Here is a 13,156-nt window from a genome sequence, read left to right on the forward strand (position 1 = left end):
CCCTTAAGATAACATCAGTAAAGCTGAAGAAAGCTCATAGATATTAGGCTCTTCTTATGGAGACCAGTTTCATCACTATGGTTACAAAATACTGCCATTGTTTCCCAGAACACCCCTGGACATCAATGAGCATGAAGTCAGGAACAAAAGACTGAATTCCTCCCCAGTTTTGGTGAACCATGCTCACCAAGGATCAGAACATTAGGAGATTACTGGGATACAATGCAAGAACAAAAAAACTGCCAAAGAAATTCCACTAAGACCTCATGAACTGTGTTTCAAAATGTAATTAGCCAGTTTATAAAAATGGTAAGTAAACAAACATAAGCCTGATTTTCCAACTCTTTGTAAAAAGCTTTAAGGAGTTGTGTATGGGTTTTTTTCCTACTTTTGTTTTGACTAGACAGTTTTCATGAGAAGAAAAAATGCTGCCTAATCCCTACATACTGTAACATTAGTTCAAACCCACAAAGTGTTTCAAAACTTCGTCTGTGATAAAAACCAATCTAAGTTTTTCCATAACAGCTGCTTTCCTGAAACATCAGCAACTTTAATCTCATAAGGCAAACTACAGAATAAAAGCCAAAAGTAAAACCCTATTTCCTTTAAAATCCAAACAGATGTTTTATATAATCAGACCAATCCACTATTAGAATGTCTTACACACACTACCCTAACTCCCAGGTTGTTTTAAAATCATCTAAAACATCATTCATATACATGCCATAAAATATAAGAAATGTTTTTAAATACATTTTAAATAGGGCTGCAGAGGTTCACTTTGGACTACTTGAGAAACCTAATATTTTGGTACGATCACAGTGGTTTACATCAGTAACTCAATCACTCCTGCTCTCAGCACCCAATTGTAACCCAAATTCAATTGACAACAGCAGTATGTAATGAAAATTCACTAGCAAGGCTGCTTGACTGTGAACATAAGAGGACACATGATCTTTAGCTGTTAAACAGGTGTTCCCACCATTCTCAAATACTGGAAACAGCTGGGGTCATACCTCAGTGGTAGAGCACTTGCCTAGCATATGTGGGCACGGGCACTGGGTTCAATTCTCAGCACCACATAAAAATAAATAAAATAAAGGTCTATTGATAATAAAAACATATTTTTTTAAAAAAATACTGAAAACAGCAAACAGCTTGGTCAAGGAATAAAAAAGGAATTGCAACCAATGCCTAATTCTGCAGAAATACGGTCTTAGATGAGGATTTCCTTTTTTTTTTTTTTTTTTTAACATTTTTTAGTTGATGATGGACCTTTATTTTATTTATTTATATGTGGTGCTGAGAATCATGCCTCACACTTGCCAGGCAAGTGCTCTACCACTGAGCCACAATCCCAGCAGGGCCCGCCCCCCCTTCCTTTTTAAGGTCAAATTATCATAGAAAAGCCGGCCAAGTGCTGCCACAATCACTGCTCTACCTGTTAGCAGGTGACATCTTGCCCAGGGGGGAAAGAATCTGGGCCATAATGCTCACTGCTCCAGAAATATGTGGACTCAAATTGGTATGAAAAGAGGTTTGTTGTTTTTTTCTTTTTCTTTTCTTTTTTTTTTTTTCTTTTGGTAGTTGTAGATGGACAGCATGCCTTTATTTTATTTGCTTATTTTTGTATGTGGTGCTAAGGATTGAACCCAGTGCCTCACTCATGCTAGGCAAGTGCTCTGCCACCCAGCTACAGCCCCAGTCCTGAAAAGAGGTTTTAACCAGACACAGTGGCACACACCTGTTGGAGGCTGAGGTGGAAGGATCACCATTCAAAGCCAGAGTCAGCAATTGTACTTCAAAAATAAAAAGGGCTGGGGATGTGGTTCAGTGGTTAAGTGCCCTTGGATTCAATGCCTAATACCAAAAAAAAAAAAAAAAGTTTTATTTAAATCCAGCTTCATTGTTTCAAAAGTTCCATCTCTGAAAAGCTCCAGGGTGAGGAAAGTTTTTCAGAAGGGAAGGCATGTATTCGGACAAAAGCCTGGAGTTTCACAGGTTCAGCCCCCTTCAGTCCTTGGCTGAAAAGAGTTGGCTGAAAAAGAGTCTCACGGGTCCCTGGAGCCTCCTTATCAAAAGAAGCTAGGGCATACAGGGACCAGCATCTGTATCTCCCTTTTAGAAAAACATGTTATCTTTTTAACTCAAAAGAAAAGATATTACAGAGCGCTGTCTTAAGAACTCATAACACAAAAGAGAGGATGTTAGAGATGGAGAAATAGAGAAACAGTTGGAAGTGGGGGGGGGGGCTGTCTCCACTCTCAGCATGAGGAAGCCATTCCCAATTTCAGAAGGGGGAGGGGCAAATTCAGACCTTCTCTGAGGGTCCTAAATGTTGATAACATTAAAACTCCTGGGAAACTGAGAAATAAACCTTCCAGTTTCATAGGCCACTCCCAGTCATTCAGTATCTGTGGGAAATCTACTGCCTGTATTTATACAGAAAGGCGGTGGGAAGCCAGCAATAGGGCAAGGGTGTTACCTTTTATCTCTTCAGCACAGGATGAGTCAGAGGCTGCCTTCCATTCCCTACAGACTCTCTCTCAATCCTCCACGCAGTCCTCACACTCATCTACAGCAGCCCAGCGCTATTTGTCAGCAGGCCCAGGTCAGCTATCAGACAGCCCAAGAAAATAAGTCTGAAGAAACAACCTTCCCACCAGCTCTTCCCACCCCCACACCCCCACCGGCAACCCGCACATCCCACACCTCATGCTGTTGAGGGAAGGGGCAGAGGCTTATCTTTCCAAGACCCTAAACTTGACTACAGCACACAAGCCACCCTTCCAGAATCAGCTCACGGTGAGCCACATGAGCCAGAGTTCAACATGAACGGGATCACCACCTGTGTCAGTAAGTAAAGCACGTGTGTGGGTATTTTACCTGTGTTTTATAAAAATGAATAGAAAAATAAGTGTCTCATAGTAATGATAAAAATCACTGAATTCAAACTTAATGCATCTGAAACAAAGAGGAGCACCATCAAGCAGGAAAAAATCAGAAAAACAGCAATTCAAATACCACTGGACAGATGGTAGCTGTGTACACAGATGTAAAGAAAAAGATCAAAGTTGAAGAAAAAGTTGAAAATGACTGAAATATATTATAAATGACATTTAAAGGGGTATGATTAGACATTTTCACAGTATTTTAGCGTTTGGGGAATAGAAACACTCAAACCTATTAACACATTAACCCATTAACTGAATTACAAACATTCAACTTTAAAACCTCCAGAGAAATCTGGTTTGAAGGTACCACTATTTACATCCGCATGTAAACCCAAAAAGCATTAATGGCTGCAAATTAGTGGCTGGAGCATGTTAAAAACTTTTGTGGTTAAAAAAAACTTCTGCGGTCACCCTGATAATTCAAAGAGTGGGATTAAATACAGCACTTACAATATAATCCCAATTTTGCAAAGTAAAATCACATATATTAAATTTAAATGACTGAATATAAAACATCAAAATGTGGTTCTCTCTGTAGTAATAATATGTGGTTTTCCCTGTTTCACAAATACCCCACATTGTTCATAAAAGCATCAGTGATGGAAAGAATGAATTTCTATGCCTGGATCTCTTCCAAGGATAGAAGCAACATGTGACAGGAGGACCTAACATTTCCAATCACTATCAACAAGAGCAGTAGGAAACAAGGGTTCTGTAACCAAAAGCCCTCAACAGGGGTCCTGCTAGGCCACAGTAAATATAGACTCAGCCCAGGAGAAAAGATCCAACATACCCCTGCAAATCACAAGACACACTTCCAATGCATCCCATGACCAAACCAGGTGGTGTGGACAGGTCTAGGTGCAAGGACTCTTAAGAGAAAGCTCATTACTGGCGTTAGAAATACTGAGGTGCTGCAAGAAATCAAATATGGGCTTGGAAGTGGGTGGGCAAGGCAAAAACTGTACTTCTACAGAAGGGAGTGCCCCCAGAAGGAATCTGGTGTGCAAGCATACCTGGGGAGGCAGTTTGCCTGCTTTTTTCCCTAATGAAGTTCTACCCCTTGTTCTGATAGGAAGAGTACTTAAAAAATAAAAAGGGCTGGGGATGTGGTTCAGTGGTTAAGTACCCTTGGGTTCAATACCTAATACAAAAAAAAAAAAAAAAGTTTTATTTAAATCCAGCTTCAAAGGAAGATCGAAGAAACTTCATTGTTTCAAAAGTTCTACAGATTAGCTAATTTAAAATTGGGGAGGGCCACAGTTGTGACTGGATGCATGTCAGGAAATTTTTATATGACTATATTCTGACCACATGGTTTCCTAACTTAAAATAGTTCCATTATACAAGGTGAAATTTAAATAATAGTAAACATATTTTTGTGTTACATTACAGGTTTAACTTTGATAGAAAACATTAATATTATATTGGGGAAATATTTCTTGAACTGGGCTTGAAAACAGAGATTGAGGTTTTACTAGACAAGACGAAAGGACATTTCAAGGGTATCATTGTTATTATGTGGTGTTAATTTACTTTCTTTCTTTTTTTTTTTTTTTTGTACAGCGGATTGAACCCTAGGGTGCTTCACCACTGAGCGAACCTTCAACCCTTTCTATTCTTTGTATTTTGAGACAGGGTCTCACAAAGTCACTGAGAGTCTTGCTAAGTTGCTGAGGCTGGCCTTACCCTTGCCATCCTCCTGCCTCAGTCTCCTGAGTCACTGGGATTATAGGCATGCACCATCATGCCCAAAGTAATTTACTTTTTAAATAAGTCTTCATGGACTTGCATATGAGTTTTAGGCTACAATCTGAATGTACTCAATCACTTGCTCTGAGAGGGGATATCCACTCTACTAATATCTCATTGAAAGGTGATGCTCTAAACGAGTCTTTGCATGGGATTCAGTTGCCTCCAACTCAGATGATGCCAGAGGTTTTGTGAATTGGCATAGGTGAGAAATGATAAGGATTGCAAGAACTCTCTATGCACACACTTTGTTCAAACTCCCACACTAAGAGACTCAGTCAGACTGCAACAGGGTTTCCCAGCCCTGACCCAGCTTCCTTTAGAATCCCAGTTTGGAAAAGCTCAGGGATGTCAGAATTTATTCTTTGTTCTAGCCAACACCTGAAGATAGACACCTAACCTTCCTTTCTTAGAGTATTTACTAAAAAGAACTTACACCTATGAATCCTTCCTCAGTTTCTTTGAGACCTATATGTACATGGATTCAACCAAAAAATTTTCAAAAATAAAAAACTAGGCATGGTGACACATGCCTATAATCCCAGCAGGTGGGGAGGCTGAAACAGGAAGATCACAAGATCAAAGCCATCCTCAGCAATTTATCTAGTCCCTAAGCAACTTTGCAAGACCCTGTCTCTAAATAAAATACACAAAAGGGCTGGGAATGTGTCTCAGGGGTTAAGCACCCCTGGATTCAATCCCTAGTACAAAAACAAGAAGGGGAGGGGAATGTGTTTATACTGAATACACACAGACTTTTATTTGTTTATCTTTAATTATCTTTTGGTACTGGGGATTGAACCCAGGGGTGCTTTACCAAGTTACATCTCCAGTCCTTTTTACTTTTTGTTTTGAAGACAGGGTCTTGATAAATTGCTGAAGGTCTCACTAAATTGCTGAGGTTGGCCTCGAATTACAATCCTGCTGCCTGGGCCTCCTAATTCCCTGGGATTATGGGTGTCTACCATCGTGCCCAACAAGTGCAAACTTTTCTTGCTGTTATTTCCTAAAAAATATAGCATGTCAAGTATTGACATAGCATGTACACTGTGTCAGTGAATTAGGTATTATAAGTAATCTAGAGATGATTTAAAGTATATGGGAGAATGTGCATTGATTATATGTGAATACTGTACCATTTGATATAAGAGAATTTGAGCATCTGCAGACTTTGTTAAGGAGAGGTCCTAGAACCAATCCTCCATGGATACCAAGGGATAGGGATAATGCTACAAAGTGTCTTTCTCAAGGACCTAAAAGCAGGTTGGGAGTGTAGCTCAGTGGCAGGGCACTTGCCTAGTATGCAAGAGACCCTGGGTTCAAATCCCCAGCATCAAAAAAAAGAAAGAAAGAAACTAAAAATCATTCATTTAAAATGTAATCAACAAGGGTGGAGCTCCTATCTCCCAGTCTCTAAGCACAGAATCCTAACTTTGATCAGATCCAGCTAGAAGACACAGATGACTTAATCCCATTTGCACTGACCAACCTTTAGTAACTTTAACTTTTGACTTCTTGGGCTCCACCTGAGTCCCACTTATTCCCTCCCTATTCCCTTCTCTTCTCCCTTTAAAAGGCACAAAAAGGATAGATCTCTCAGTTCTTTACCCTATTGTTACAATATTTTATTATTACTGAAAAAAATATTTTTATCCTTTAACTAAGGTTCTTCTTTGTTTATCCTTGACAACGGATAGTCCTTGGTAGTATTCAAGGTTTTGCTAATTAATAAATAGACGTCAGAAGTGGGGTTTCATTGGGGAAATCTCAGTGATCAAGAAATATGAGGCAGGGTATGTTAGGCAGTGCACACTATAATCCAGCTATTCAGGTTGCTGAAACAAGAGGATCACAAGTTCGAGGTTAGAGGCTAGTGTGGGCAACTTAGCAAGACCCCTTCTCAAAACAAAAAGGGCTAGAGTTGTAGTTCAGTGGCAGAGTGCTTGCCTAGCATCCTTGAGGCCCTGGATTTGATCTGCACCCAGGTTGTTGTTGGTGGTGGGTGTCTATGATCTGTTGGAAATACCTGCAGCTGGGCATTCCTGCCCTTGCCTGGACTGGCTATGAGACAGTTTGAGTCTTCACTCTGAATGGCAATCATGGGTTGATCCATCCACATGGTCCTTCCTGCTGGAACAGCAGTCTTAGTTGTCTGAGTCCACCCAGAAAGTTAGCCAAGTCCTTACTACTAGAATACTAGCATCTCTATCCCAGCTGAGCTTTTCATGCAAGATACCTGACACAATACTAAGAGTAAAAAGCTGGAACTTCATGAAGCCTCAGAACAGACTACATGACTTCTGTGCATGCTTACCAATAAATGTCAGTATGTATAGTAGAATTTGGTCTCTAACTTTGACTTTTATAACCTGGACCAGGTATGAGGAAGAAACTAAACTCCATTATTGGCAGCCAATAGTATCTACCAAGACAGCCTTATTGTTACATACTCAAAACTGCCATAAGTCCATTTGAAAGTTATTCATTTATACTGTAATACTAAGAATAATAAGGAATATCAGTCTAGTACAGAGGTGGCCCACTTAATCCAGGTGGACCAGGGTTCAAAGGCCTGGCTGCCCCACTATGTAACAGCCATCAGTTAATTCATTTCTCTGTACTTCAGTTACCTCACCTGTAAAAGGAGGCCAAGTAGAACATAACCCATCTCATCAGGTTGTTATAAAGAACAAAATATATGTTTGTAAAAAATATAGCATACAGAGTAATAAAAGAAATTTTAGCTATCATCATCATCATCATCATTTCTTATATGTCTGCAGTAAACCATGCCAAGCTTTATTTTCAAATTGCCTCTGAAGGGTGGTCTAGACCTTTTAAGTACACTCCTCTTTTCACCTCTGAGACTATATACTGTCCTTTTCTATAGCTAACCTCCCCGGCTGACTAGCCCAGAAGTTAGAAAAGCAAAGAAGCTCTTTATCACCCTCCCCCAACAGTGTTCCATACCCAAGTGTTGAGTGACCACTCTCATGTCATTTGGGCATCCATTAACATCCATTAACCAACGACCAAAGCAAAACCTAAGGGAATATCAGAGTAGATGCAAAAAGAAATTAAGATGATCTGGAGATGGTCCTGGCACAGACAGGTAGTGACCACCAGTAAACAAATTCAGAGGCTCCTTACACTACAAAGAAACCTGTAATAAAGATTTTATTATCACATGTAGTAATCATAATGACCCTAAGAAGTATGATTACACCCATTCTACAGGGGAGGAAAACTGATGTTATAGAGGGTAAGTGACTTGTCCATAGATATGACAGCTCTTTGTCCAGATTTCCCAATTTGAATCCAGCCCACGGCTGGGGCTCAGCAGTAGAGTATCTGCCTGGGATGCATGAGGTCTGAGGTTTGATCCCTAGCACCCCCTCCCTGACAACACCCCCCCAAAAAACCAAATTTCTGTCTCTGACCTCAAATTTCTCTCTCTGACTTAAATGTCCAACTGGTGATTTGCTGTCTTAGTCCTTTTTCTGTTGTGATAACTGAGTACCTGAAACTAGGTAATATATAAGGAAAAGAATGTTTCTTAAAGATCTGTAACCTTTTCAGTTCTTCTTGCAGCATCGTAACATGGCAGAAGGCATCATATGCTGAGACAGAGCAAGTGTGCCATGGAAAATTAGATTTTCTAACAAAACCACTCCCTCAATAATCAATTAATCTATGAATGGATTAATATGCTCATGAAGGCAGAGTCCTGATGATCCGCCCCCAAGGTCCTACCCTCCAAATATCATTAATATATGAACTTGACTATTTAGTTTCTAACACATGAAATATAGCAGAGCACAATTGTACCACAATTTTACCACAATACTTGCCATCACCATCTAATTTATAATAGGAATCTCAAATATAACAAAATCCAAAGAAAACTATAGGTTTTCCTGGCTAAATGTCCATCTCCCTTTCAGTCTGCTACTTCACCTCAGTAAATGGTATCATCTACCCAGTTCAAACACCAAATCTTTCTCCTTCGCACACCAGACTCCTAATCCATGCTCTACCTCTAAACTCCAGCTCTACCTCTTAATTTAGCTTAATTTGGCTTAATTTAGCCAAAGCCTAAATTAAGGTACCATGCTCATTCCCCTTAGACTACAGTAACTGCAGATTGCAGGATTCAAGCTCCATCAGGAAGGGATTTCTGCTTGCTGTTGAAGCCTAGAACACTGCTTGCATATGCAAGGTAGCTGCTAAAGAACAGTCATTGAACAAACAGCTCAGACTATTCTCCCTACCTCCCCTCCAGCCTGATAGTCCAGTCTTCATACACTCAAAGGGATCTTCAGAGTGTAGACTGAACCACAGCTCACCACCCCCACAGCTTCTCACTGAAGCCAGAATAAAACCTAAATTCCAATCCCACTGAGGCTTGTTAGCCGCTAGGCAGGAACTTTTGGGAGCAAACACTTGTACTTGTTGTGGAAGAAGCTGTGGCCCCTTTAAAATGACTACTGAGCTGGGTGGCACCAGTTCTGCAATCCCAGAACTCAGCACTTGGAGAAGGCTAAGGTAGGAGTATCACTTAAGCTTAAGAGTTCAAGACCTGCCTGGGCAAAGATTGATACAGTCCCTTCTTCAGGATTTTTTGTTTGTTTCGGATAAGGTTCTCCAGCCTGGGACAAAAGCTCACAGCTGTGATCTCAGCTACTCAGCAGGCTGAGGCAGGAGAATCACAAATTCCAGGCCACTCTGAGCAACTGAGCAAAATCCTGTCTCCAAAAAATAATAAAATAATAATATTTTATAATAACATCAAAACATTAAATAAAAATAATAAAAAGGCTGGGGAATATAATTCAGTGAAAAAGCACCTCTGAGTTGAATCCCCAGTTCCCAAATAAAAAACAGATAAGGCCCTGAGAAAAAAAACACAGGAACTAAATCAAACCAGCCAAAATCACCCAGCTACTCTTCTAGTTGACCTAGAGTAAACTGTGCTTATTATAATTTCATTATAATGCTAGATTTTCTGACCTGGAAGCGTTCCCACTGGCAATCTTTGAACTTGCCATGTATGAAGAAGCTTGATCTCAAACTGAGCACATCAGAACTGTGCCCGCCTCTACTTGTAATGACAAGTCTTTCCAATATGAATATGCATAAGTCTCCCCAATGAAATCCCCTTGCTTCCTTTGGTGGGAGACACATTTCTTTGGGAGTTATCCCAGTGCTCTCTTTCCTTACTGCAAATAATAAACCTCTCTTCACTCTTTAATCTTGTGGTTGTGTTTATTAGCTGTGTTCTTACCAAGAAGTGCTATCCATTGTTCTATTACAGGCTCATAGTCTCTCTGGACTGGCCCACCTCTCAGACCTCATTCAGCCCCTGTTTAATTCCTTGAACACCCTGGAAGACTCCTTACTCAGATCCTACTGTGGGTGCCTTTCTTCACTTATCAATTCAAGGGGCATTTTATACTCCTCTACCAACAACTCTTCCAAGGCCTTGTTACAGGACTAGTGAATTTATTGTTCCATTGTTTACATGCTATGGAATGTGCGCTGGCTCTTGTGTACTCTCTCTAACACACACACACACACACACACACACACACACATATCACTAAGAGCAAAGATGTCTATTTGTCCTACTATTTTCCTGGCACATAGTATGTGCTCAAACAAACAATAAAACTAGCAGACCTGGCTTCTTTTGGTACTGTGAGCTTTGTTTTGGTGGGGGTAGGGGAATCAAATCCAGAGTTTCTTGAATGCTGGGCAAATCACTCTACCACTGAGCTAGACTCCCTCACCCTCCAGGTAAACTTTTTTTTTTTTTTTTTTTGTAGTTGTAGATGGACAGAATGCCTTTATCTTACCTATTTTTATGTGGTACTAAGGATCAAAACCCAGTACCTCACACATGCTAGGCAAGTGCTCTGCCACTGAGCTACGGCCCCAGCCCCAGGTAAACTTCTTGAAATCATGCTCACTGCATTGAAACCTACCACTATGATGCCTACAGCAGTACTAAGAAAGCAGAAGTTAACTTTCCTGTGATGAATGACAAGGATTTGGTTCTTTCCAACATCACAAATAGGGGTATTTTAGAGACGAGTCACTAAATCCTGGCAAAGTATCAATCATACCAATAAATTATTTTACAATACCCATTTGATTACTGGTAATAATTTTCAGAGCCCTAAATTGAGCACTGGGTATCACTGAAAGATCCTCAGAGGTTTTTAAGCAATCGGATGGATGCCCCTAAATATATATAAGTACCACATAATGAAAAGCATTATATCATTATTTGAGAACATATCTCAAAACAACAAGAATAAAAGATCTGCAGGGAGCTGGTGGTGTAGCTTAGTGGTAGCACTCACCTAGCATGTAAAAGGCCCTGGATTAGATCCCCAGCACCCCAAAAAGAAAGGGAAAAAAAAAACTTGCAGTTTTCTGAAAACAAATTTTGTCTTAGTCTCAAAAGCCCTGGGAGCATTCCTGTGTTTTCCCTTGCCTGTCTCAGAAAAAGTCATTTTGCTTAAAGTCAAAAAGCCTCAATTTCCTCATCTCTGAAAATGCCAACTTGAATGCATGCCAAACACAGTATTAGACCTCAGAAACCAAGATAACGCCACATGACCACTCCAAAGAGGACGGATTATTTGCCCCTGTAATCGGTGGGTTACAGAAACCTACAGCTTAACCCCTGCATCACTTACAGCTTTGCCTGGATTGTCCTGAAGTTGAATGTAAGCAAGGACACCCCTGCACCTGAATGCCTGACGGCCCCCGCAGTCAGATTCGATTTTAAAATACACCATTAAAACCCCATACAGAAATACTGACTACATGAAACTCCAAATTTAGAAGGTTTTACCCACTTCGTTTTTTCTAACCCTACAGAAAGGAATGAAATTAGCATCAAAGAGCTAAAAATCTACTAATTCTGCCCTGATGCACTACGAACTGGTAGGAGACGCCTATCCCAACTGGACATATATGGCTTAGATACCAGGGTTTTAATAAGCGAGATTAAGGAACAGGTTCAGGCAAGTTGAGCTACAAAGAGGGACAGGAAGGCTTGCGACCTACTAAAGGAGTCGGGCTACAGCCCAGCTAGGGCTGGGTCGGAACACTCAGGAAGCAGAACAGAGCCTTCCAGATCTGAGCCTTGGGGTTTGGAATCAGGCTCAAGACATTCTCAACGGTACAGAGCCCAAGTTCTAGGGCTGGAGATGCCAAATACAACCTGCCTGAACTGTTTTGACTAGAGTTTCGTTCAAAGTAAGGGGAAGGAGATGTTATGCAAATCCCGGTCTTTTCCTGAGTTCATCCGACAGACAGAACCCGGAGGGCTGGAGCTCAGCGCCACTAGCCGGTGTCCTACACGGGATTTGACACATCTTAGGAGACGTCGGATCCCGAGTGAAACCCTGCATACCCCGCCCCACGCGGAATCCCGGAGGCCGTGCGGGAAGATCTGGGTCGCCTCTCGGGCTTCCCCACGGTCCTTCCCGCCAGCCCGCTGCACAGGGTTTCTCGACCGCTGAGCATCTAGCTCGGCCCGAGACGCTCACCCAGGCAGCGCGGGGTCAGCCCGGGCACACCACCAGCCCCACCTACGGCCGCCGCGCTGGACGCTCACACAGACCAGCCCGAAGCTCAAAGGCTCCTGGCCGGGTCCACCGATCTGACAGCCCCTCTGGCGCCCGGCCTCGCTCACCTGGCCCGCACAGCACTGAGCAGACATCGCGGCGGCCGACGAGCACGGGGGCGCTGCCACTCAGGCCCTCCTGGCTCGCTCGCCACACGAGCGCCGCTCTCCGCACCCACTCACGCCTCCAAGCCAAGCAGCCTCAGCTGAGAGCTGGGCACCGCGGCCTGGGTAAAAACAACCGCCGCCAAACCCCGCCCCGTGGGCAGGCCCCGCCTCGGCCACACCCCGTGCCCGCCCCTTCCCGGGCGCCGGGCGGCGGAGCAGGCTCTCCCTGGGCTCGCACTTCCGCTGGCGTCAGGCGGCTGAGTGGTAGGGGTCACTGGTCCTTGGGCCGTGGGGCTCCCACCCTCCCGACCTGGTGAACCAGCCAAGCCTTTCCCGGTCCCTAGCTGGGGAGGGCGCAGCGCCTCTTCGCCTCTGCTTGGGTGGTTACTGACTCCAGTAGAGCTTGCAGCCTTTAGAGAGCCATCCCCCAGTGTTATGCACTGATCCTGCCCAGTGGAGATACTCTGTTGCGCTCTGCCTAGCACCAATGGAGACATACACGAGGTCCTTGTTCTGAAATCCCTTTACCTTCCTTATCTGCCAAGACCACTTTTCAACTTTGAGGCTGCCCTGTCCTCCCAAACTTCCTTAAATACCTAGGCTGTAATTCCCTGAGGTTCCCAGGATACTGGGCTTTCCGGTGAGAGCTCTTTCTGCGCTTCCCTGGATATTGAGACATTTCCAGCCTTTTCTTCCCCCACGG

The 13,156-nt window shown here is 42.6% G+C and overlaps 1 protein-coding gene across 1 annotated transcript in view; it reads right to left on the reverse strand.

Annotated features, from left to right (window-relative positions):
* The window catches only part of Serinc5 (serine incorporator 5), a 104,347-nt gene extending 91,881 nt beyond the window's left edge, over positions 1 to 12,466 (reverse strand). Inside the window, exon 1 of the mRNA XM_046427794.1 lies at positions 12,415 to 12,466. Coding sequence (XP_046283750.1) covers positions 12,415 to 12,441 — 27 coding nt within the window. The 5' untranslated portion in view covers positions 12,442 to 12,466. The remainder of the gene's footprint in view (positions 1 to 12,414) is intronic.
* Between the last annotated feature and the right edge of the window lie 690 nt (positions 12,467 to 13,156).

This window comes from Marmota monax, unplaced genomic scaffold (assembly GCF_021218885.2).
Source record: "Marmota monax isolate L192 unplaced genomic scaffold, Marmota_monax_Labrador192_F-V1.1 WCK01_AAM20220418_F8-fsc00018, whole genome shotgun sequence".
Lineage (NCBI taxonomy): Eukaryota > Metazoa > Chordata > Mammalia > Rodentia > Sciuridae > Marmota > Marmota monax.